The sequence below is a fragment of the Drosophila takahashii genome, chromosome 2L (assembly GCF_030179915.1).
Source record: "Drosophila takahashii strain IR98-3 E-12201 chromosome 2L, DtakHiC1v2, whole genome shotgun sequence".
Lineage (NCBI taxonomy): Eukaryota > Metazoa > Arthropoda > Insecta > Diptera > Drosophilidae > Drosophila > Drosophila takahashii.
The window spans coordinates 22,071,443-22,097,415 of NC_091678.1; the positions used below are offsets into that span (position 1 = coordinate 22,071,443).

At 44.2% G+C, this 25,973-nt stretch overlaps 2 protein-coding genes and 1 long non-coding RNA gene across 8 annotated transcripts in view; 1 reads left to right on the plus strand and 2 right to left on the minus strand.

The window, feature by feature from the left end:
- Window positions 1–107: 107 nt before the first annotated feature.
- Window positions 108–25,400, plus strand: btv (dynein cytoplasmic heavy chain beethoven). The gene is made up of 25 exons (XM_017156766.3): window positions 108–194; window positions 254–573; window positions 832–916; window positions 2,384–2,513; window positions 2,567–3,027; window positions 3,082–3,610; window positions 4,010–4,433; window positions 4,495–6,404; window positions 6,684–6,900; window positions 6,964–7,233; window positions 7,292–7,981; window positions 8,373–8,555; window positions 9,079–9,974; window positions 13,219–13,344; window positions 13,404–13,538; window positions 13,613–14,540; window positions 14,618–14,734; window positions 15,015–15,128; window positions 15,188–15,290; window positions 16,130–16,585; window positions 16,639–17,959; window positions 18,017–19,317; window positions 19,382–20,751; window positions 20,823–21,128; window positions 25,059–25,400. The coding sequence occupies exons 1-25, from the start codon at window positions 158–160 to the stop codon at window positions 25,329–25,331; spliced, it is 12,702 nt and encodes a 4,233-aa protein (XP_017012255.3). The 5' UTR covers window positions 108–157; the 3' UTR covers window positions 25,332–25,400.
- On the minus strand, window positions 10,094–23,722 carry LOC108067644 (putative uncharacterized protein DDB_G0268364). Of its 5 annotated transcripts, none has more exons than XM_017156768.2 (4): window positions 23,498–23,722; window positions 15,651–15,797; window positions 12,873–13,004; window positions 10,094–12,616 (listed from the first exon to the last, which is right to left on the minus strand). In XM_017156768.2, the coding sequence occupies exons 1-4, from the start codon at window positions 23,555–23,557 to the stop codon at window positions 11,492–11,494; spliced, it is 1,464 nt and encodes a 487-aa protein (XP_017012257.2). In that variant the 5' UTR covers window positions 23,558–23,722; the 3' UTR covers window positions 10,094–11,491. The 5 variants fall into 5 exon arrangements, with proteins under 5 accessions (XP_017012257.2, XP_017012256.2, XP_017012258.2 ...); XM_017156767.2 differs by having other exon boundaries at window positions 12,858–13,004; XM_017156769.2 differs by lacking the exon at window positions 12,873–13,004.
- Window positions 25,198–25,973, minus strand: part of LOC138912017 (uncharacterized) — a 118,135-nt gene continuing 117,359 nt past the window's right edge. Inside the window, exon 4 of one of the 2 annotated variants that reach the window (XR_011417650.1) lies at window positions 25,198–25,335. This is a non-coding gene — a long non-coding RNA (uncharacterized lncRNA). The remainder of the gene's footprint in view (window positions 25,336–25,973) is intronic. The other variant, XR_011417651.1, reaches the window with a different exon arrangement.

Here is a 25,973-nt window from a genome sequence, read left to right on the forward strand (position 1 = left end):
TTTCTGTGTGTGAACCACCACTTCGGGGCAATATTGTTCGAGTTGCCTATGGCAACCGGAAAGGACAACAAATAGTTTGGTTTTGGGAAAAGTGAAAGAGTTTTCGGTGAAAACGGAAAGTTAACCCGGGCGTTGGATGCGAAAAATCTAAATCAAGATGACCCAGCGCACTAAGTTTATAATTAATACCTCCGGTAAGTATCGGAATGTTTAATCCATTCGCAGTGACATAAATAACATCGCCATCCTTCAGTGGAATACTTTTCCGCCCGCTTGCCGGGTTCGGAACTGGACGAACAAACGGCCATGATTCTGGAGTTTCTGGAACAGGAGGAGCACACGGTCATCTCGGCGGTGCACAGTAAATCCGATGGCAAAATCCGATTCCACCATCGTATACCGAATGAGGAGCTCTGCCTGCTTTTCTACAAGGTGCCGCAGGTGGGGCAACAACACCGGGAGGATAGAAGTAGTGAGCCCCTGCTGGGCATTTTAACCCTGGAAGGTGGCCTGGTCAAGTCGATTTACAATTCCGTTTCTCGGGTCTTCTCGCCCTCTGCCAACTCGGCCCGGGTAAGTCTGTAGTCCAGTGTAGTGTAGTGCTGTGTAGTGCAGTCTAGTGTAATATTCCACCTGACTAATTCCCTGACTCGGCTTAACTTGCCATGCTCGCTGTCGCACTCTCCATACTCTTAATCGCATTTGCGCATAATTCAATCCAGTCTGCAATTTCATTTTGTCAATTATACTTTGCCATCCAATTTGTTTTTTCCTATAGGTTTATGGGTAATCTAACCTCTGCTCTACTTTCTAATATCTGTTTATTTTCAGCGCAACGAATATGGACCCGAGTTGAGTGGAATTCTGGAAAACTTGCACCAGAACTTGGGATCCAGCTTGGGATTGCCTCAGAGCGGTGAGTTTGAGTAACATTTAAATTATTAAATAATTTAAAATCAATAAAATATCTCAAAGAAGTTTCATTTACACACTAAATAAACTTTTTATGTTATTATACCCTTGCAGAGGGTATTATGATTTCAGTCAGAAGTTTGCAACGCAGTGAAGGAGACGTTTCCGACCCCATAAAGTATATATATTTTTGATCAGCATCACAAGACGAGTCGATCTAGCCATGTCCGTCTGTCCGTCTGTCCGTCTGTCCGTCTGACCGTCTGTCCGTCTGTCCGTCTGTCCGTCTGTCCGTCTGTCTGTTTCTACGCAAACTAGTCTCTCAGTTTTTGAGCTATCGGGATAAAACTTTCCCAAAAGTCTTCTTTCTATTGCAGGTAGTATATATGTCGGAGTCGACCGGATCGGACAACTATATATTATAGCTCCCATAGGAACAATCGGAAAAAAAAAACTTTAAAAAATTCTAGCTTCGGTGTTTTTTGAAATATTACCTTCTACTTTTGGGGATGTTATTATACCCTTGCAGAGGGTATTATGATTTCAGTCAGAAGTTTGCAACGCAGTGAAGGAGACGTTTCCGACCCCATAAAGTATATATATTTTTGATCAGCATCACAAGACGAGTCGATCTAGCCATGTCCGTCTGTCCGTCTGTCCGTCTGTCCGTCTGACCGTCTGTCCGTCTGTCCGTCTGTCCGTCTGTCTGTTTCTACGCAAACTAGTCTCTCAGTTTTTGAGCTATCGGGATAAAACTTTCCCAAATGTCTTCTTTCTATTGCAGGTAGTATATATGTCGGAGTCGACCGGATCGGACAACTATATCTTATAGCTCCCATAGGAACAATCGGAAAAAAAAAACTTTAAAAAATTCTAGCTTCGGTGTTTTTTGAAATATTACCTTCTACTTTTGGGGATGTTATTTTTTAATTATTTCTGAATTTCGAATTAATTATTTAAAAAATCGGACTACTATATCATATAGCTGCCATAGGAACGATCGGAAAATTAATGGAAAAGTAATAGGAAATAAATTCTAGCTTCTTTGGTTTTTATTGTACTATCTTCTACTCTAGGATATGACTCTTTTTAAATATTTCCGAATTTCAATTTTAATTTAATCAAAATCGGACGACTATATCATATAGCTGCCATAGGAACGATCGGAAAATTAATGGAAAAGTAATAGGAAATAAATTCTAGCTTCTTTGGTTTTTATTGTATTATCTTCTACTCTAGGATATGACTCTTTTTAAATATTTCCAAATTTTAATTTTAATTTGATCAAAATCGGACGACTATATCATATAGCTGCCATAGGAACGAGCGGAAAATTAATGAGAAATATTAGAAAATTGAACATTTTTGCGATTTGTTAATTAATAGGAATGATCTGCAAGGGTATATAAGCTTCGGCTGGCCGAAGCTAGCTTCCTTTCTTGTTTTTTATTGAATTTTTTTTATTTAACAGGCATAACAAGTCTGCGAGATGAGATCAAATATTGGAAACAGAAACTGGGCCAAAAGTCCAGCTCCCGTTTAGACCGAGAAGCAGCGCAGGTGTTTATTGGTGTTTTGGAAAATATCGAAAAACAAATCAGGTAAAAGGTGATAAAAGTGTTCCCAACGAATTCAATTAAATATGCCATTTCAGTACCATCGACGGAGCCAATCCGAGTGGAACTATTGAGGAGTTCCTCGACCATGCCCACAACAATCTGGACGAATTGTGGAGGCTACCCTACAATTATCCTCAGCAACGGATGACGGACCTCCTGGACATCATTGGAAAGCGGCTGCTGGAGGTCTGCTTGACCCAACTGCTGGCTGAGGACATCTGGAGTCTGAACTCCAGCCACGTCAACAATCTGATGGGTCAGAGCATCGACACGGTGGACGCGTGGATCCAGCTCTGCGACTCCCTCACTCGTCTCTTCTGGCCCAACTACGTGAAGCACCCATGGCTGGGGGATCCCCATGCGGCGAAAAGAGGACAGCAATTCAAGGAGCGGCTCAGTGAGATCCGAAGCATCAAGCAGCTGTACAAACAGATTGCCACCTTGCTCGATGACGCCGAACTGCAGGAGATGTTCCAGGAGCAGGCTCCTTTCACGGGTGAGTCTGCGGAAAAAGTATAGTTAAATTGTAAATATTATAAACATTTCTTAGATTTCAACATCTTTGACACATCCTCGCTGGGCCAGTCAAAGTGGCACAAGGCTCTGCAGCACTTTGAGCAGGTCCTTCAGCCAATCGACGAGCGAATCGCTGCCGCTTTGAAGTGTCAGTTGCACAACCACCTGAGCAATCCGCGTCAGGTGATCTTCATCTTCTCGAAATACGAGACCCTCATCCAACGACCCGCTGTTCTGGAACTGCTGACCATCGAAAGGGAGCAGTTCCTGCAGTCGCTGCACATCCTGCTGCAGGACTTGCGCAAGGCGATGGTGGACTCCAACATGGAACCGGACACGGGCCACTTGTCGGTCATTTGCAACGAGTGCCGCTGGCTGAAGGTGGTCCAGCATCAGATCCAGGAGATCGAGAAGGTCAGCCATTTGATCAGCGGACGCGAGGGCTTCGATAAGATCAACAAGGCAGTGCAGGAGATCAAGGAGGAGACCGAATCCCTGCTGCGGACAAACTTTGAGATCTGGTCGGGTCAGTGCTCCACGGCTGTGAAAAGTGGCGAGCTGAGGTGAGTCAAAAAATTTTAAAAATATACTAGTAGTAATATTTATACCCGTTACGCCTATTTTAAATGTGCCTGCCGCCCACATCTTAAAAAAAAATCTTATGCAATTTTGTTGTGTTTATTAATGCCTTTCGAAATGTAGAAGAAATTTTTCAAATCGGACCACTCATTAAAAAGTTTTTTGCTCATAACTTTTTAACGATTTGAAAAATTTGTTCTACATTTCGAAAGGCATTGAAATGGCTGATGGAGCCAGTAGCTTTGACTGAGTAACGAGTATCTGATAGTCGAAGTACTCGACTATAGCGTTCAATTAATGTACTAATAGTTTACTTTTTGAGATCATTTCTTTTGGTGTATGCTTAATTTGCATTTTAAATTTAAACTTTATTTTCCCATCAGACTTCGCGACGATCAGGCGGTGGTGAAGTTCGAGAAGGAGGGTCGCCAACTGATGCGCGTGACCTTCAACCCCAAGCTGGTGACCTTCTGCCAGGATGTGCGCGAGTTTGAGAATCTCGGCTATAGCGTGCCCCTGGAACTCCGAGCCGCCGCCACCCACGCAGCCAAGTACATGTGCTATGCCCGGCGACTGCAGCAGATCGCCACCTTTCACAACACAATCGGGGATCGGATGATTCCCTGCCAGCGGCCCATTATGCTGAAGAACGCCTTGGAGCTTCAGCGCCTGGTGCAGAGCGAAACGGTTGCCTGGCAGGACGAGTCCTCCGTCCAGCGATACGTTGACATCCTGCAGGCGGCCGTTTCGAAACTCTCCAAGGACAACACACTCCTGGTGGGATATCACGAGCAGGCCAAGAGAACGGTTAGTCTACAAAGATCACTTAAACAAAATATATAATCCAAGCCATATCGATCCCTTTCAGGTCATGAAACTCATGTCCACCGATCTGTTTACCCAAAATCAAATCTGGAAGGACGAGCTGCGCCATCTGCGCGAACTGGTGGCCACCTTGGAGCGCCAGGGCTACACCCACCTGGATGCCTTCAAGCTGCACTGGGACCACCAGTTGTACAAGGTGCTGGAATACCAGTACATCTTTGGGCTGCTCGACATGAACAACAAGCTGCCGGACATACATGTCAAGCTGACTTTGCGACAGAGGGAGCTGATCTACAGTCCGCCGGAGGAGGAGATTCGCGACTTGTACTTCAGTCAGCTGAGACGCTTCATCGAGAGACCCTGCAACTTTCATGGACTCTCGGAGCACAGCCAGGAGCTCTTCAAGTCCATGGTCACCGTGAATCGGCATCACTTTGGACCGCTGTACCAGAGGGCAGCTGAGCTGTTTGACAAGCTGGAGGATTTCAAGACCATCTGGTTGCCCTGGATCGCCTTGGGATGCGTGGACGTGGAGCAGCTGTGTGGCATTCATCTGAACGAGGCCGCCGACTGGGATCGCAACTTCCGGGCCTGCAAGCACTTCAGTCAACAGCTGGCGAAGCTCCAGCAGTCCGAGGAGTCCATCGACTGCATAGTGATTAATGTGCTGCTCCTGAGATCGGATATAGAATACATCAGCAGACGCTACTGGGAGGCGCTGGCGAATAGTTTGAGGACGGCCATCCTGACGGATGTGAGTTTGATCCAGGAGTTCCTGCAGAGCGCCCTGCAGTTCCTACAAAACGTGCCCATGGACGAGGGCAGCATCAGTCAGTCGGGAATGAAGTACGAGAAGATAATGAGCGAGTTGCCGCAAATCGAGAAAACCCTGGAGGCGGTGAGGCAAAAGGATGCCTGCCTGGCGGGTTGGTGCAAGGAGCGAGTCACCGCTCTCTCCGGAATCCTGCAGCAATGGGAACAGTTGCAGCCGCTTCTCGAGAACCATGCGGTGATTCTCCAGCGACAAGTGGACATGATCAAAAATCAGGCGGAGACGCAATTGCAAAATCTGAAGAACGAGGCAGAGAAATTTCTGCTCCGCTGGGAATCCACCATTGCCGAGCTGGAGGCCAACGAGCACTCCACTCTGGAGGTTTTCAAGGAGCGGCGACTTCACTGGCAGCAGTTGCAGGAGAAGAAGAAGCACCTCCTGGAGGAGTGCTCCAAGTTCAACATGGAATTCCCTGCGGAGACGCTCACTCCCTTCACGGAAATCGAGGAGCAAATGGAGCAGCAATCGAGGCAATGGCAGGTCTACGATAGTTTCCTCACCGAACTGCAGCCGATTCTCCAGGAGGAGTGGGCCATTTACAGGCGGCGTCCCTATGTCCTCAACGAATTTATTGGCAAGTGGGAGGGCTCTGTTCATGCCTCGATTGATTTGCCCTCCAAGCGAATCCGCCAGCAGGTGGAGAGACTTCAGTCGGCTCTGCCAATTCTGCAGCAACTCCAATCGGATTCGTTGAGTGAACGGCATTGGGCTCGAATATTTCAGCTCCTCAATCACAAGGATACCAAGCCCCTGCACTCCATACTCCTGCAGGATATCCTGCAGGACTTTGAGGTCCTGCAGTCGGCTGCCCCAGAGATCGGTACTATAGTCAGGCAGGCTTCGAGTGAACAGATCGTGAGACAGGCTCTGGTGGAACTCGACCAGTGGTCGGTCACGGCCCAGCTGAAGTTGATCACCAGAACGGATGCGTCGGGCCAGAGTGTCTCCCTGATCAAGGACTACCAGGAGGTGCTCAACAAGATCGGGGACAACCAGTCCCTGCTGCAATCGGCCAAGAACTCGGCTGCTTTCGACAGCTTTTCGGATCAGGCAGAGCTTTGGGAAAGCCGCTTGAATACGTTGGATGCACTTCTCAGCAGCCTAAATCATTCACAGAGACGGTGAGCTGAAAAATTAAATTAAAATGGTATTTGTTATTATTAAACTACGACCTGACATATTTAATTTTAAAAACCCCATATTTTTCAGTATAATCACTTTTACTAAATTAAAAAATATTTATTTGATAATATTAATCTTCGGCCTTACATATTTAATTTTATTTTTATATACCATATTTTTCAGTATCATAACTTTTACTGAATTTAAAAATATTTATTTGTTAGCATTCATAAACTTTGGCTTTACATATTTAATTTAAAAAATCCCTTATTTTTCAGTTGGGTTTACTTGGAGCCCGTGTTTGGATCTGGAACCCTACAACAGGAGCAGGCGCTGTTCAAGCGCATCGACAAGGACTTTCGCTTCGTGATGCGGGAAATCGAGATGGATCCGCGGGTAACTTCGCTGACGAAGATTAACAACATCAGCACCATCGTGAATGCCCTGGAGACCCAGTTGGCCAGGTGCCAGCAGAACCTGATGAGCTACATAACCGTGAGTGGCTTTCGCACTCCAGCAAATCGCACAATCCATCAGGATATATAATCCCTTTCGCAGGACAAGCGCAACTCCTTTCCCCGCTTCTACTTCCTGGGAGATGACGATCTACTTGAGCTCCTCGGACAGGCCAGCAAGGATGCGGATGTCATCCAGCGGCACATCCGCAAGCTATTCCCCGGCTGCCACAGTCTCGGCATCCGGCAGGTGGCCCCCAATCCTCCAGCCACATCCTCCGATATCAATCAGTACAGCATTATATCCGTGCACAGTGCCGAAGGGGATGAGCTCAAGCTAATCCAGTCCATCGAGATGAAGGGCGACATCGAGGTGAGTCTCTTGGCCGAAATTTAAATTATATTTAAATATTTAAGCACATAATTTGCAGCACTGGCTGAATCAACTGGTGACAGTAGTGCAGGATACACTGCGCGATCAGATCCACGAGTGCTACACCAGCACCACCGGAGGAAGCGATAACCTGGATGAGAAGGTCCTCAAGAAGTACGCCAGCCAGGTGTTGGCCACAGCCAGAGCCCTCCACTTCACCCGCCAGGCGGAGCAGGCCATCGGTGGAATGTCCCTGGGAAAACTGCAGCAGCAGTTGAAGGATGAAATCAACCACTTGGCCGCCCTGAAACACAAATCCCAAAACGGAACACTGATCAGCCTCAAACTAAGGGCCCTTCTGCTGGATTTGGTGCACTACTCCGGTGTGGTGGAGCAGCTCCAGAAACACAATGTCGTGCACACTAGCGATTGGCACTGGCTGTGTCAACTCAGATATTACCTGGGGAAAGCGGGCGGAACATCGGGCGGAGGTGGAGTTAATGCCAATCGACAAGTTTGCGTCCGCATGGTTTATGCCGAATTTGAATACGCCTACGAGTTTCTGGGCCAGGCCAGCAAGCTGGTCCACACGCGGCTCACCCACCGCTGTTATCTCATCCTGACGCAGGCGATGCACATGGGACTGGGCGGTAATCCCTTTGGCCCGGCTGGCACCGGCAAGACGGAGTGCGTCAAGGCCCTGGGGGCCATGTTGGGTCGCTTGGTGTTGGTTTTCAATTGCGACGAGGTGGGTGAGGGTGCACTTTCAAAAATTTCGTACTTAAATGCATCTAATCCTTACAAATCACTTTGCTTATTAACTTAAAACATATTTTAAAGTGAGGGAAAACATTTAATAGGACAAAGCAACCAAAGCTATAATATTAAAATATTTTTTAGATTATTCTAAAGTATGATTTGCTTATAATTTTACTTATGGTACCTGTTTCAGTAATCTTTTTTTATTTTCTTGTTATTTTTTTATGTATTCTTAAAACAAACTTTTTAATGTTAGTAGATGGCCAGAAACTATTATTCTCTTAAAAAATATTGCATAGCCCTTAAGAGCCCACTCTTCTTGTCGCCCAGTGCATTGTAATTCCACTGCTATACGTCATTATGCCATGGATTGTTTGCAGAATGTGGACACCGAATCGATGAGCCTCATCCTCACTGGCCTGGCCCGCTGCGGGGCGTGGGGCTGCTTTGACGAGTTCAACCGGCTGCAGGAGGCCACTCTGTCGTCCATCTCCATGCTGATCCAGCCCATCCAGAGCGCCCTGAAGGAGCGGGCCAACAGCGTCCAGATTAGCGAGAGACAGGTGAGCAGGATGAGTTATTAGGCGGGTCGAAGTTGAAATTGGTGTGAAAGGAATTATGGAATGATTGGTTGAATTGGATTACGTTTGGAATGGGTACCTTATAGGGGTCAAGAAAAAAATCTTAAATTCTTATTACATTTAACAGTATAAAAAAGCTAGCTTCGGCTTCGACCCTTGCGATCATTCCTATTATTTACACATCGGAAAAATGTTAAATTTCCTAATATTTCACATTAATTTTCCGATTGCTCCTATGGCAGCTATACGATATTGTTGTTTAATTCGAAATTCAGAAATGTTAAAAAAATTACATTCCCAAGAGAAGAAGGTGATATGTAAAAAAACACCGAAGATGTCATTTTTTCAAATTTATTTTTGCGTTGCAAACTTCCGACTGAAATCATAATACCCTCTGCAAGGGTATATAAATCTTTAACTAATTATTTTCTATTATATTTTAAAATTGGGTTTATTATTTTCTCAAGACCATACCTAATTAACAATACCCCTTTTCCTCCCTTAGGTCCAACTCAACCAACACTGCGGCATCTTTGTTACCCTGAATCCGGCCGGAGCTGAGTACGGTGGTCGCCAAAAGCTGCCCGGCAACATCCAGGCTCTATTCCGCCCCATTGTGATGCAGCAGCCGGAGCCGGGGGAAATCGCCCGGGTTATGCTCTTCGTTGAGGGCTTTTCCGAGGCCGCCTCCATCGCCTGCCGCATCGTGGAGCTGTTCGATTTGTGCGGCAAGATGCTCTCTGCCCAGCGGCACTACGACTGGGGACTCCGGGAACTGAAGACAGTGCTGCTGGTGTGCGGCGAGGGTTTGAGGGGGCAATTAACCGGCACCGGCGAGAAAAACACACAGTCCACCGCCAACGAGGAGATGTCGGTGGTGGTTCGCTGTTTGCGTTCATCCACCATGTCCAAGCTGGCCCCTCATGATGTCGGTCGATTTGAGATGCTGCTTCGGAATGTTTTCCCGGAGATTGACAGCTCGCCGGCGCCAGAAACTCAGCTCCATCAATCTCTATCCGCCGCTTTTGCGCAACTGGGACTCTGTCGGAGCGAGAGGCAAATTGAAAAGGCTTTGCAGCTGCACGAGCAGCTTCAAAAGCGGATGGGAGTGGTGCTGGTGGGACCACCGGGATGTGGAAAGTCCACCATCATGGCGCTCCTTAAACAGGCTCTGAGTGGCTCCCAACTGAAAGTGCACACCATCAGTCCCAAGTCTATGAGTCGGGTCCAATTGCTGGGACGCCTGGATGCCGATACTCGTCAGTGGCAGGATGGAGTACTCACCCACACTGCGGTGGCAGTCAATCAGGAGCCATCCCAGGTCCATTCGTGGATCATTTGCGACGGCAGCATCGATCCGGAGTGGATAGAGGCACTCAACTCGGTTCTAGACGATAACAAGTGAGTGCAACTTAAAGTTGATTTTCTATCTTATCAGTTTTCTATTTAAATTAATTTTCTAATACCTACTATATTTAAGTATGACAAAATACCAGTAAACCCCCTTATATACACATCCATTTCACATTTAGCAATTTTCGTTTGCTGCTTATATTTCGCTCGTTTGTTTTGCGCATAAATTCGTAATAATTATTTCGCGGCTGGCCATACTATATCATTATATCATATAGGTATACAGTTATCGTTTTATCGTATTGTAGATCGTATCATCCTAAACTTGAAAATATTGTATTATCACTTAGCGACTAAACAAAATACGTACAGACCTAAAAAACAGAGAAATGCTTTAAACGATGATTTAAACGACATAAACAAATTATGACGGGGAAGCCCACTAAACTAATGTAATCCGGATTGCGTAACGCAACATAATACGTATCGGCATTTTTCAAATGGCGTCTACTTACATACATAAAAATGAACATGGGTGTGTTTCAGTGCGAGTGTGTGCGTATGAGATACTGGCACACATCCTAGGGAGTTGTGACTACCACAGGATAGTTGGGAAAGCTTTATGCGATTGATTGCAATCAATACGAACTTGTACAACTTAAGGTTAACAGGATTTTCATATAACAAAATATTTTATATTATAGAGATTAAAGAAAAGAACGATCAGCATAAGTTTTCCCACCTTCAATGATCATTTAAGCTTAAGGTGCATTTTATCACAACGTGTGTTTCATTCAAAAATTAAGTTGTTTCTTGAGGCTGATACTACTCGATGGTTATTGGTAGAAAAATGGTAAATTGTGATTTGAATGATATCGAGAATATCGGGAATCAGTTCTTTTGAACACGTTCATTCAAAATTTTAAGAATTCTATGTAATGAAATAATATTTTATGTACAGATCTCTTAAATTTGAGATGAGAAAATAAATTAATAATATAAAAAAAATTTTAAAAATAACAAGGAAAACTTTGAACAGAATATATTGCTCTCAAAAAAAAAAGATAAATGTTTTTGAAAATATTTTTAACAAACATATTCTTTTAATCATGAAATTTTAAAGACTGTGAATTGGTTAATGTTTAATTGTGATTTAAATTATATTGGGCATCAGGGGAATCAGTTCTTTTGAACACATTCATTTAAATTTTAAAGAATTTTATGTACAGATCTCTTAAATTTGAGCTGAGATAGAAGTGAATTAATAATATTATATTATTAATATAGTGAAGTTTAAAAAAATTACAAGGAAAACTTTAAAAAGTACATAATGCTCTAAAAAAAAAGAGAAATGTTTTCTAAAATATTTTTAACAAACATACACTTCTAATCATGAATACTTTGAAAACTGTGAATTCACCAATCTTTTTGTGCTCGAGCTATTAGGGATTTTAAAATCACATATGAAACTTTTTAGATCACAACTCCAGGCGTGTGTGCCCTCAAACTTTCGGATGCGTTTAGCTGGCTAGAGAGTTGAGCTTAGGACTACTGGCGAGAATATCTCACTGCGGAGCGTGTTGCAATTGCTGCGGCGGCGCTGGTTGCTGTTGCTGCTGGTGCGTTGCAGGTGGCGGGGGCGGCAGCGGTGGCAAGGTCAGCGAAGCGGGCGGCGGCGGAGGTGGCAGGGATCGCATGTGTTGCATGTGCGCCTGGGGAGCCATATGCTGGAACATGTTGCAATGCTGCTGCTGCTGCTGCTGCTGGAGATGATGTTGCTGCTGCTGTTGCTGTTGCTGCTGGTGGGCGCTAAAATGATGCTGCTGCTGCGGCGGGGGCTGGGCGGGATTCACATCGGGTCCGGTTTGGAGTACGATTTCCGGCTCGAGGTTTATGACCATTTCGGCGTCATCTTGCTGATGCTGGGGATTTCTCAGCGATGCCAATGCCGCCGCCTGAGCTGCCGCCATTGCCGAGGCGGAGATATCCTGACCGTACTCCTGCTTGATGCCATTCGGTGGACCCGCGTACAGAGTGGCACTGAGGTTCTGATGCAGGATGGGGTGGCAGAGCTGCGGCATCAGCGTCACTCCGGCAATTGGCAGGGCGGGATGGCCGAAACTCCGTGGCGGGTAGAGTTGCTGCAACTTGTTCAGCTGCTGCAGGTGCGATGCATGGGCGGGGGGCGTGGCCAGTTGGGTGAGTTGGCTGGACATCATGCGGTTCCGCTGATGCGCCAGCTGGTGACTCAACTGCTGTTCCTGCAGGTGCGTGGGCGGAGGTTGCTGATGCTGCTGCTGCTGCTGCTGCGCCACCTGCTGATGTTGCTGCAACTGCTGCTGCTGTTGCTGCTGCAGCAGTGGCGTGGCCTGCTGCTGACTTTGCGGTTGGGCTGGTGGCACACCCACCTCGGGCTTCACCACAGGCACTGGCGGTATCATGGCTGCGAACTCCGGCGGCAACTGCGTGGGATCCGTGACCAGTAAACCTTTTTTGCGATCCTTTCGGATCTTATCCCTCAGCTTCTCCAGCTGCCTGAAGGCCTCGTTGGCTCGTCGCGCCTTCTTTCTGTCCCTATCACGTTCCTGCTCCAGTCTCCTGTACTCCGGATTCATTCGCTTGATGCGCTTCCTCTCCCGATCCCGCTCCCTTTGGATCATCTTCAGTCGCAGCTCCTCCTCGGGGGTCAACTGCAATCGGAGAGGGGGAAAAAAATGGGGGGAAATCGTATTAAAGCACAGTGTTGCGAACCACAGAAACTGTGGGAGTTTGTCTGGTTCGGAGGGTTAAATAAGTGTCAACGGTCCCGGGATCTTCTAAGCCCCTACCCCCTAATCTCAAGCCATGTATGTGTCGTGTGATTCGAGTGTGCGATTGTTCGAGTGTGGGATTATGTAATATAGATAATATAGAATATTGGAAAAATGCTACGTTAGCACGTCGTGCCTTCTTGCGGAATCGATCGCGCTCGCGCTCCATTCGCCGGTACTCGGGATTGAGGCGCTTGATCCGCTTCCTCTCGCGATCCCGCTCCCGCATGATGAACTTGTGGCGCGCCTCCTCCTCGGGGGTCATCAGCTGAAATTACAGAGAGAGTGGTTGGTTGGCAAACGGCAGTCAGCAGAAGGGGTCGTGTCTCGATCTGAATTTGAATCTGAATCTGAATCTCGGGCAGTGTTCTTGTGTGGCTAAACGTGGTCTTAAACGGTAGTGTGTTCTCCTCCCAACTTGTCTTGAAACCAGGCATTCTGAGCTCTACAACATTCTTATCATAAAAAATTCTTCCTTGCAGGCTCTTGACTTTGCCTTCGGGCTGGAGAATTGAATTCGGGAACAATGTCAACTTTATCTTCGAAACAGACGATGTGAGGCATGCTTCGCCGGCCACAATTTCCAGAATGGGTATTGTCAACATGAGGTGGGTTCAGTTATTTTTAAAAACTATCAAAAACTTTCATCCTTAATATTCTTAATTAGCTATGACTACTATCCCGCTGAGGAGATACTTAAGCATGAGCTGTCGAAGGAGCCCTATGGCGATCTTTTGCAGAATTACGTGGACGATAACTTTCAATATGCTGTGGATTGGGTGGAAAGCCAACATTTATTGAGGTGAATGTCCTAAAGTTCGAAATTATCTCCTTTAATCAACTAAATATGTTAAATACTTTTTTATATTTTAACAGTAATTTACCCGGTATAAACCGTGCACACCTCGTTCGATCCCTGCTGTTACAACTACATGGCTCACAATTTCTAGAGGAATATGGAGCAGCAACCCTTAGAGCTCTTTTTGGTTATATACCCAACGATAGGCAACGGGAGTTCGCCCAACTGATCCTAAAACGTGCTAATCTTTATATAGCCAATCCTAACTACGCCGAACTGACTTATTATGATAGCCGCAGAAATTCCTTAGAGCAATATCCAGTGGATGCAATGGAATTACCTGAGAAGGGCTCTTCATTAATAATTACATCTTACATGAAATCGTATATGGACACACTAGAAGTATTGCTAAATGCTCAGGGTAATCGAATCCCGCCATTTATGCTAATAGGTCCAAGTGGATCGGGAAAAACCCTGTTACTCCAAAGAGCAGTGCTGGAAAATTCGGGCTATCAGTTGGCTACCATAAACTGCTCGACCCAACTAACGCCCAGTTATATTCTGCACACTTTAAGGACGCACTGCGTCACTGTGAGTGGAATCAAGGGCAGAGAGTACCGACCGAAACAGGCGAGATTAGTGCTGTTCATGAAGAACTTGGACCTCTGCCAGCAGGATTCTTGGGGAGCTTGCGAAGTGGTGGAACTCCTACTCCAACTGGCTCAACGGGCAGGCTTTTACGCCGAGAATCTCGAATGGATTGGGGTAAGCGGGCTGCAGATATGCGCCTCCATTAGCGGAAATCCCGGCAATATCGCACCGCGCTACTTTGCCATCAATCAGTTTGTGCGAGTTTCGCGACCCACGAAACAGGATATGCTAGAAATCATCCAGCGGCGATTGGAACCTCTTTTGGAAGAGCACTTCAGGGGTTCGGCGAATCGGGGAGGGTCAGGGGTCAATTTGCAGCACGTCAGCGAGAGCCTGATGGAGTGCTTCGAGAAGGTTGGTATCCTCACCTCCACCTCCCATTTGGGAATTCATCAGCGCACCACCTGCTAATTGACTTTGCCCTCTTTTAGCTGCAGGCGACTTTTACCACCGCGGGAGGCAGGCAGGCGCACTACCAGTTCAGTCCCAAATGCATCATGAAGCTCTTGGACTCCCTCGTCTTTTATCCCGCCAGTGATTTTAATGAGGTATGGTTGTAGTGAGAAAAAAATGGTGATCCGTCTTCACAAAACTAACTGACAAAATTATGATTACTTTACAGAAAGTTGTAATTAAAGAGAGTAAACAAACCATTTAAAATATACATAAATCATATTCTTTGGAATTTAAAATACGATATCGGATGAAATCCAAATCCCTTTTTTAAATATTTTTTATAAATATGTTACTCCTATACTACCTTGTCTTAAACTAAACTATTTTCTCTCACTTCATGGCTAATAAGATTGAAAATTTGTCCTTTTATAGGCTCTCTACTGCGAACTTTTGGGCATGTTCCGCGATAGATTGATTAGCGAAGAGCATGTCCAGCAATTCGAGGCAATACTCAAGCAAACGATGCGCAAATATTACGGCAAGGAGGTAGGTTCTGTTTTCGATTTCCTAAATGAAAGCTAAGCTAATGAGCTCTACCCTTTCAGAAAGTATTTTTCGTGCCTAAATCTCCAAAGTCTCGTGGCGAACTGCATTGTCTAACCCATGACGAATGGCTGGAGGAAGTTCAACGTCAGGTGACCATTTGCAGTGAGTATTGAATACTTTTTTAGAGCTGTTGAGACGAGAATCTTTTTAGAGTTATTTGTTTAAGAATAATTACAAGTATTTCTCTTTAAAATCAATCTATCGAAAAAATGAAATCTATCTATCAATTGAATAAAATTATATTTAAAAATTTTAAATTAAATATCGGCTTTTAATACCAGAAAACCCCTAAAGTAAATATTATAAAAACCTGTTTAAAAGGAATTACTATGCCCCTATTCCAATAAAAAGATTTAATGTCAGAGTTCTGCTCACGCATCAGTTGAAGTTGCCCAGTGGTAATTCCGCAGTTTCAAGACAAGAGGAGATGGATGATAATTTGGGGTAATCGGGGATAACTACACTGGGCCTGGGCGTCAGCTTGCGAAACCGATCCCGTTCGCGTTCCATCTGCCGGTACTCGGGATTCATGCGCTTGATCCGTTTCCGTTCGCGGTCCCGCTCCCGCATGATGAACTTTTGGCGCGCCTCCTCCTCGGGGGTCATCCACTGAAAGTACACAGAATCATCGAATTTCGTCTAAGCATCGGTTCTAATTTAAATGTATTTTAGTAGAGGTAGGAAAATAGAGATACAAGGAGACCAAATAGGAAGTTTTACATGGGAGTCAACTTCAATGATGTCTTACAGAATAGTACATTTCGAAAAGATAACTTGTATTAAAATGGAAAATATTATTCAGAAATGATGTGTGATTAAATTAAGTGATATTTAAAAGTAATACTTTTAGAAATCCTAATAAACTATTAAACTACATTTTAATTATTTTCCCAACCATTTTTTGTTATTATATAAACTCGTAACTCTCTCATTTCCCGTAGATAACGAAAACTACAGCATCACGGCACCCATTACAGAGGAACTTTTAAACCACACTGCTAGGATAACTAGAGTTTTATCACGAACCGATGCCCACATGCTTATTTTGGGCGAATCGGGGGGACGCCACCTGGATGCCATATATGCGGCAGCCACTTTGCAGGAGGCCAAGGTGCTAACTCTGCAGGGCGGATCCTCCTACGATCTCTCAGAGTTCTACAACGACCTTAAAGTGGCCATGCAGACAGCTGCCCTGGAGCAGCAGATGAGTTACCTACTGATCGAGCATTGTTGGCTGAGTTATGTGCCGGACATTTTGAAGCCCATTGAGGCCCTGCTCGAAGGAAGCGAGATCCTTGAGCTGTTCGGCGATGATCTCGAAACGGTGGCCAGCACTTTGAAGCAGGCGGCCCAGCTCGAAGGATACCAGGAATCTATGGGAACATACTTTATGAATCGTAAGTAAATATGTTTTAAGATTTTTCCTGATTTAACTATTATGTACTTCTAGGTGCTCGAGAGAATCTCCACATCATCATAGTCCTGGATCCCGGTAGTGCGAAAGTACAGGACTACTTAAACACTTTTCCTGCCCTGCATCGCCAGATGGATTTGCTGTATGTGAGGGGAGAGTCCAGGGAATCACTTGCCATGCTGCCCAAGCAATATATCGAATTGCTAAATGAATCAGTGGGAAGTGGGCGTGCCAAAGTGCCCGCTTGCAGTCACTTTGCAGATATATCGGATGAGCTGCCCCCAGATGAGCCCGCCCAGAGATATTACCAGCTCATCCGCAGCTATTTCCACATGTACAGCAATGCAGCCAATGAAATCGATCAGCGGTTGAGCAAATTGCAAATGGGAGTGGACAAATTGGCCTCTGCTCATGGACTAGTGGATACCCTAAAGTCGAATGCAGCCGATCAGGAAAGGGCGTTGGGTGAAAAGCGACAGCTGGCCAACGAAGCTCTGGAAATGATTTCGTCCACGATGAGAAACGCCAATGAGCAAAAGTCCAGCATGCTGGAACTGAAGCAGCAAACGCAAAAGAGCAGCGAACAGCTGAAGGTTCGACAAAGGGAAATCCAACAGGAATTGGCAGAGGTTGAACCAATATTGGCAGAAGCTAGCAATGCAGTGGGTCAAATCAAATCGGAAGCCTTATCCGAAATCAGGTCGTTGCGAGCTCCTCCAGAGGCAGTGAGGGATATTCTAGAGGGCGTACTTCGATTGATGGGCATACGAGACACTTCGTGGAACAGCATGAAAACATTTTTGGCCAAGCGCGGTGTCAAGGAGGACATAAGATCCTTGGATCCGGCCCGAATTAGCCCGGAAAACTGCGAAGCCGTCGAAAGATTACTTCTGGCCAAAGGTGATTCCTATGAGTCGAAGAACGCCAAGCGAGCTTCGGCCGCCGCTGCTCCCTTGGCTGCTTGGGTGCAGGCTAGTGTTCGGTACTCCCGGGTGATCCAGAGCATCAAGCCCCTCGAAAGGGAACAGAACGAATTGCAGAAGAACCTCAATGCAGCCGAGGACGAAATGCAAGAGCTGGCCAGTGGATTGGATGATGTGGATAAGAGGGTCAAGCAGCTGTCGGCCAAATTGCAGACCTACACACAGGAGGCAGCCGTGCTGGAGCTAAAACTCCAGGAGGCCAGTGGAACCTTGCAGGCGGCAGAGCTCCTGGTGGGCAAACTAAGCGCTGAATATGTCACCTGGAGTGATCAGTTGGCTGAGCTTAAAAGGGCCCACAAGACGCTCGATGGAAAGACTCTATTGATCGCTGTGGCTGTGAATTACTACGCGGGATTGGGCCTAGAACAAAGGAGGTGAGAATAGATAGTTTTCATTGTATTTTACATAATAATAATTACTTAAACTCACAGCTCCTCTCTCAAACGTCTGGCGGCGGACTTTCATCTGCCCTCCAACTTCGATCTTCGCGGATCACTTCTCACGGAGCAGCAGCAAATTATTTGGGAGAGTCAGGGACTGGCCAGAGATGCCCAGATCATCGAGAGTGCTGCTCTGCTCAGGGAAATGCTATCTCTACCGTACGGAGCCTGTCCCATTCCACTGCTCTTGGACCCCACACAAACGGCAGCCAATTGGTTGATGGCCCATCTCAAGGGAAGCGGAAGAGCCTGCGAGTTGACCACCCACGGCAACGAGAGACTGTCCTATCAACTGGAGCTGGCTGTTCGATTCGGAAAGACTCTGCTGGTCACCGATTGCGAGCAACTGCGTCCTCCGATCCTGCAACTTCTCCAGGGTCATGTTTTTGTGCGATTCAACAAGCGACAACTGGCCATTGGCTCCAAGTTGGTGGATCTTCACGAGAGTTTCCAGCTGGTGCTGATAAGTAAATCGCATCGTTTGGATTTACCCGAAGAGCAGAGAAGTCAACTTAACCTTCTGAAATTCACGGTTACTGCCGCTGGTTTGGCCGATCAGCTAATGTCCAAGGCGATTGTCCTTAAAAACGCAGAGTTGGAGCAACAGAGGATAGAGTTGCTGCAAAAGGAGGGAGATCTTCTGAAGCAGCGAATGGATATGCAGGATAAACTGCTCGAACAACTATCAAAATCAGAGGGAGACATCCTGCGAAATGAGCAACTGTTGGCCAGTTTGAATGAGGTCAAACAGAGCAGCGCCCAAATTGAGGAGGCCCTTAAGCAGAGTGGCCAAATTAGGGATACTCTACTCGCCCAGTTCGGTTCCTTGAGGGAACTCTGCTCCAAGGCCTCCGCCTTTTATGCAGGTCTCATCCAGGGTTATGAACTATCCGCCTTGGTTTACATAGAACTCTTTTTGGGCGCCCTCTCCAAGAATCAGCGAGACGAATCCAAGGTCTATGAATTGCTAGTAAGATCTGTTTACTTAAATTTGGCTAGAGCTACTTCAAGGGAAAGTCAGTTAGCATTGTCTCTGTGGGTTTGTCATCAGGCATATCCCGATCGATTAAACCACAAGGAGTGGGAGTTGTTTGTAAACAACTTCATGGGCAGTTCCGATGGCAGTGTGCTCCTAAATCAGTTGGGAAGACTGCCCGATTGCATGACCAAGGAGGCCCAATTAAAGTTGGCAATGTTGCTGCAGTTGTTCCCGGATTTGCGGGGAAAACTTCAATTGGAGAAGGACTATATTTGGCGAGGATTCATCGAGGCCCAAGCTGATGATGTGCTGCGTAAGTTAAGAAGATTTTCTAGTTAATATAATTAGCTTTAACACTTTTTCTTATAAACTTACAGCTGCCTTGGGCTCCAGTTTCCAGCGTGTACTTATTGCTCAGATTTTCCGACCCGACTTGATGCTCTCCCAACTGCGAAAAGTGAGCAATGATCTTCTGGGAATTTCCCCAGATGCATCCACTCAGCCTTCTGTGGAGCAGTTGCTGCAGCAAAGCAGTTGCGATCGACCCATTCTGATGATAAGCCAGGCGGAAAATGATCCCACAACCGAGTTGAGAAAGTGGGCCAATCAAAAGTACAGGGAAATGGCCATTGGAAAGGGTGCTGAGAAGAGAGTTCTCGGGGAAATGCGACAGGCTGCTATAGATGGCCACTGGTTGTGTGTGAAGAATGTCCACTTGGTGCCCGAGTTCCTCACCCAAATGGAAAGGGAACTAAATGAAATGCAAAAGTCCAAAGACTTTCGTCTCTGGCTGCTGTGCGAATCCACCGAAGGATTCTCCGAGTCGGCCATTTACAAGTGCCTGAAGGTGCGGTATGAACAGCCGAAAGGACTCAAGCAGATTGTGATGCGTCTGCTTCAGAACTATGCAGCTGAACAGGATCAGAGCTTCAAGAACCAACCGAAAAGTCTCAAGATGCGACTGGTTTACTTTATCCTCACCGCAGTACTGCAACAAAGACGTCAATTTATCCCACAGGGTTGGTCGAAATACTATGAATTCGGTGAGGCGGATCTCAAGGCGGCTTTGGGAATGCTTCGATGGATGGATCAGCAATTAAATTCTGGAAAATGCGATTGGCTGCTACTGCAACGACTCAGTGAAGCCCTAGCTTTTGGTGGCAGAATCAATAACCCGAGGGACTTGGAGATACTCAGGAGCTATCTGAATCAATTTTGTTCCGCTGATGTTTTGAGCAGTCGCTGGTCACCGCTGGGATTATCCCTATCCATTCCCACTAGTGGTCAACTGCAGGACTATTATGGCGCATTGGAAAAGCTCCCCGAACAGGATGAGCCTAGTATGTACGGTTTGGCCAATCAGGCGCAACAGCAACGGGAAATCGAACAGGCCAAAAGGGTTATCAAGGAGCTGAGGGGATTGCACTACGGCCGGGGATCAGCTGAAGATTCAGGAGAGTCGAGGGACAGCGATCAGCTTACTGATCGTCAAAGGCTGGAGCATCAAATTAAGCCCTTGCTAAATCTGTGGAGGAAATTAGCTGGGTCCTGTACCATAATTCAAACGTTTAAGGAGTCAAAGGTCGATGCCGGGGAATCGCCCTGGGCACTTTTCGTGCTGGCTGAACTGAAGTTGGGAGCAGATCTTTATGGCATTGTTCACCAAACTCTATCCCAGATGCATGCCTGGCTCAAGGACTCGCAGGACGTGGATGGGAGTACTTTGAAAGCCCTGGCCGAACAGCAGGTGGGCAAAAAATCTGTCTTATATGTATATTCGAAACGTAACTATTAATAATAATGAATTGTATTTCTTAGATCCCTGCGAGTTGGCTGAAACTATGGAGTGGTCCTGGCAGCAACAGTGCCGTCGATTTTCTGAGAGCCCTCATTGTTCGAGCCCAGGCTGCAGAGCTGCGATTTAAAGAGCAATTGCATCTGACATTTGGCGAGGAAATCAACCTCATCCACGTCTTTAACTGTGAGAACCTTTTGGCCTGCTTAAAGTTGCTGCAGTCTCGGAATTTGGCTGTCTCCACCGAACGTCTGGAGTTGCGTTCTTGCGGGCCACTGAATTCTGGTGGGGATTCCCCAGATACAGTACTCAAATTGGCTCCTTTGAAGGTTAGTAAAAAAGTTATAATATTCTCTTAGAGAACTTTAACAACTTGTGAAAACCTTTGATCTAACCTAAAACGGTTTGTAATTTGAGGAAAGTCTTTTTTCTACTAATTTTTATTTATGATAAAAATGTTCATTGAAAATCCAATATTTGAAATTTTAAATATTATTAGGATCAATCTCCAATTACTAAACTAAATATATACTCTAATACGATCTTTTTAAATACAAACAAGACAAAAGAGTATCCATTCCATAACTTGATGTTTTCAAAATTCGATTTAGGTTTTTGACTTGATTCAAGAAAACTTAAAATTATTATCTCAAATTACTAAACTACATATGGGCAATTCTCTGGGGATGTCAACCAAGCCAAAAAGCGTAAAACTTGAAAAAAACATATTTCTACATGATTTTACACTGATATTTGATTCTAGTTAGATGGATCCTCAACTAAGCTAAGTAATATGAGTATCCTTGGATAATTTTACAGGGTAATACCGGTTATATGGACAAAAAAGACATTTTTTGGTATTTTTTTAGTATTTTTTAAAGTGGCTCTTAAACGGTTTTTTTGACGTATAAGCCTAGTACTCAGTACGACGAAAACTGCTAGCTAAGCATAGGAGTAAGCGAGAGGCAAATAGGTAGCTAACGCCTTTAGCCGGGGACTTTTTCCACCTCGGTACTCAGTTGAGCTAAGGAAACAGTAAGGAAATACCAAAAAAATACTAGATTTAGCGGATGAATTCCGATGAACGCCTTTAGCCGCGGACCAAAGAATAAAAAATTTAATCTTTGGCTGTGTTTGTGCATAATCGGTGTGCCAATAACATATTATAAATGGAAGGAAAACCACAAAAACCAATGGAAAACTGCCTGTAGGAGTTGCTGCAATACATATTGCCATTCCAATAGCGAATTTAAAGCTTGCGACCCAGGTCGGCTCAACGTTTTGTAATATTTTAAAATTGGCGCCAGTTGATTTGTTGGCTGAGAGTAAGACCGTGCTACATGCATTGCGGATGAACTCCAAAAACTTTGGTCACACTAAAAGATTAATATTTTTCGACTAGTAAAACTCTTAGCTTAACTAGGCTTTAAGCCTAGTACTCAGTTCGGCTAAGAGTTTTACTAGTCGAAAAATATTAATATTTTAGGGTGACCGAAGTTTTCGGAGTTCATCCGCAATGCATGTAGAATGGTCTTACTCTCAGCAAGCAAATTAACTGGCGCCAATTTTAAAATATTACAAAATGATTAGCCGACCTAGGTCGCAAGCTTTAAATTTGCTGTTGGAATGAGGATATGTATTGCTACAACTCCTACAGGCAGTTTTCCATTGGTTTTTGGGGTTTTCATTCTATTTATAATATGTTATTGGCACACCGCTTCTGCACAAACACAGCCAAAGATCAAATTTTTTATTCTTTGGGCCGCGGCTAAAGGCGTTCATCAGAATTCATCCGCTAAATCTAGTATTTTAGTGGTATTTTCTTACTATTTCCTTAGCTCAACTGAGTACCGAGGTGGGAAAAAGTCCCCGGCTAAGGGCTTTAGCTACCTATTTGCCTCTCGCTTTCTCCTATGCTTAGCTAGCAGTTTTCGTCGTACTGAGTACTAGGCTTAAGGTTGCAGAAAAACCACCTAAGAAAATGACGGAAAAAACTGTCGCGTGCGACATGTAGCGTGTGACAGTCACTTCGATACTAATAAAAAATTAACCACTCAATATTTTGAATTCAAACCAAATACATTTTAAAGAAGAAAGACCAAGGAACACCCTGAAATTAACTGCATTAAAATATTCCTTCACGTTTCGTTACAATCGAAAGTTAGGCAGGAAGTCAAAAAAGTAACTTCTATTCGTGTCGCGTGCAAAAGTCTTGGTTTTTTTTATATATCTTAAAAATGAAAAATGTCCCAATGTCACCCCTAGCACATATTTTAGTGCTAATTAAGACCTTTAATTTGAGCCTAGTGCCAAAGGAAAAGAAGTACTGGAAGATAGTATTTTTCACCTGCAAAGCGTACGAACGTCGCGTGCAACAGCAGAGAATTGCCCATATATACTCTAATAGGGCCTTTTTTAAAAGAGTATCAATTTTATAACTTGATTATTTCAAAATCCTATAACTTAATTATTTCAAAATTCTATCAAGTTTTTGAACGGATTTATCTGCTCAGTTTTCATATCTGTGAGGTTTTTGACATGATTCAAGAAAACTTCCAGTCCATTGGGAACACACTATCACCAGATTATTAGCTAAAAAACCAAAACCAGATCCTTAAACCTATATCTACTTATTTTGGGGTCTGATGGCATCCTCCCTCCCCCTTTTTCTCGCTGGCTTCTTGTCTTTGTGTCTCACCTTCCCCATTTTGGCCATAAAATGGGTCTCCATCGCCGTCTCCATCCTGGCCGTTTCCATGGCTCCCGTGTCCGAAATCCTGAGGCTCCTGTTTCCGGGTCGCCGTTTCCGTTCAATGCATCGAAATTAACGTGCGAATTTGCTCTGGCTGCCCGTTCTTTTCAGTTTTCACGCCGCTTTTTTTTTGTTTTTATTTGATTGACATTCCGGCACATTAGAGCTGCGAGCCAGTGCGGACTACTTGGCTTTTTTCACACTAGATGTAGTGCTTTAGAGTTGGCAATAGCGGCTAGCGGGAAATAGCTACTTTCCTAGCAAAACATTCTTAGCTTTAGCTTTTTTAAATTGTCACTCATGTTTCTTCTGATGTACATTACCACGTAGTAAAGATAAAGAATTAACACTCTTAAATTTGGACATAACGACATTTAGAGTCAAAATGGCGGCTAAAGGAAGGAAAATACAACTGCAAAAAAACTTAAAAAGGTTAAGGGCTTGAACAGTATGTAAGATGTTCTAAATGCCATCAGCTATGTATCACGTATCGAGAAGGGGTGGCGTCCAAGAATTGGTTTATCATGATCAGTGATCATACGCGTTTAGCACAACTATCGGAAGAAATCCATGAGAGATCATTTTGTCCTGTTCGCGTCCTCTAAAAATATTGTGTCACCACGGGTTTTTATAAGTTCCATTAATTTTTATGACCATCTTTTTTTACTTTAGCTTTTTCTAGATTTTTTTAGTTTAGCTTTTTTATAAACCTAAGAGTTGGCAACACTGATTAGACCTGGTACAAGTGAGACCGCATACCGTCTATAAAAAAATACTTCGTACACCATTTTTATCCTAATAAATATACCAAAAAACGTCCAGACTTCGCCCTGCAATTTATTGCACTGTAATAGTAATTTAAAATTTGTAATAAGCTTTGGCATATTGAAAATACTTTAAAATGTAATTTGTATCAAAAACAGATTCAAAAAATTTAATAATAAAAAAATGTTAATGTAGATTAGAGTAAATGTAAAGTAATCTAATGGTGGAGTGTGTATCGACTGTGAAGTGTGTATCGACTGTGGAGTGTGTATCGACTGTGGAGTATGCACTCGCTATGTGAGTGTAACGGTAAAAAAAAACGCTTCCTCAAAAAATTATTTTGGTTGTTTTTTAGAATTTTAAAGATTTTTAAGTTCTACAATTTTTTAAGTTTTCAAAAAAATTCAAGGTTTTTAAATCTCTGCAATCATTATAACTTAGACCAACACTCAAATGTGTAATATATTAGTTTAAAAACATTAAAGAATCGTTTAAAATTTGTAAAAGAAATACATTTATAAGAAAATAACAAATAATGTTAAAAAAATGTTCAATCAATAAAAATTTCAGGCCATTTCAGTGCTACTCGATTTCTGTGGCACTCCCATTATTATATTTAACCAAATTACTATATTACTTTTTAAGTCTTTTTATTTAAGAAATAACATTATATTACTTTTTAAATCTTTTTATGTAAGAAATAACATTTTTTTTAATTGTTACATCTTAATTTCCATTGTAGATTGATGGCGCCAAGAGTGGAATGGACAAATCGAACCCCTTTTACATCAGCTACAAAATAAAGGAAGACGCTGCCCATTCGATGGCTGGTTCTTCAAAATATGGAAAAAATTCGTTGTATCCCTCACAAAAAACTGAGTCCAACCCCAAATTGCCTTTATATTCTCGAAGCTGTCGGGACAAGTTGCTTTGCCACCTGAATGTTGATATTGTGACGGGAACGTCGGAACAGATTCTCCTAGCTGGAACCGCGCTGATCGTGGAGGACTTTTAAAAATCTGCAGAATAGACAACAAATTATAATTAGTTGATTATATTTTTAATGGAAAATACCTTTATAACTTAAGCTTCACCTAATTTTACATTTTAGTTTAACAAACATTGAATAAAGTATGGTAAACGCCTTTGAAATCATTTCCTTCTCCTTGACATGTTGCCTTTTCAGCCCATCTAATTGTTAGTAAATATTTAAGCAACTAACAATTAGGCAGCCAAACACAAACAGCAATTAAACATTTACGGCCAGGCCTCCGACTTCCAAGTGCTAATTGATTTCCATATGTCTGCTCTTCCGAGTGCCGCCTCATTTTGGGGATGCCCCCAAAAATTAATTTCCCACTGCCGAAGGGATTTTATTGCGTCCTGTGTCCCTCATAATCTGCTCATATTAAACTAATTGCCGTAAATTTCAACAACAAGCTGCCATAAATGTTGGCCATACTTTTAGTTGCCAAGACATCCCCGACCACCTCGGGCCCAAAACCATTTTACCGTCAAAAACTTGTCTTAACTTTAATTAAGTGGCATTATGTTCAATTAGGCAAAAGTTTCCAATATGCAAATTAACACAATTTGAGTGTAAAGTGCCTCCCGGAGCAGAAGAAGGGCGAGGGCGGCGGCTGCTGGGGGCGTGGCA

Bases quoted from the DNA above. Each gene is read 5' to 3' on its own strand.
- btv (XM_017156766.3), top strand. From the start codon at position 158: ATGACCCAGCGCACTAAGTTTATAATTAATACCTCCG. The intron at 9,975-13,218 runs GTGAGTGCAACT...TCTTCCTTGCAG, and splicing joins TCGGTTCTAGACGATAACAA to GCTCTTGACTTTGCCTTCGG. The intron at 17,960-18,016 runs GTGAGAATAGAT...TTAAACTCACAG, and splicing joins TTGGGCCTAGAACAAAGGAG to CTCCTCTCTCAAACGTCTGG.
- LOC108067644 (XM_017156767.2), bottom strand. From the start codon at position 23,557: ATGGAAACGGCCAGGATGGAGACGGCGATGGAGACCCATTTTATGGCC. The intron at 15,798-23,497 runs GTGAGACACAAA...GTGTACTTTCAG, and splicing joins TTATGGCCAAAATGGGGAAG to TGGATGACCCCCGAGGAGGA. The intron at 12,617-12,857 runs GTAGCATTTTTC...CTCCGATTGCAG, and splicing joins AGAAGGCACGACGTGCTAAC to TTGACCCCCGAGGAGGAGCT.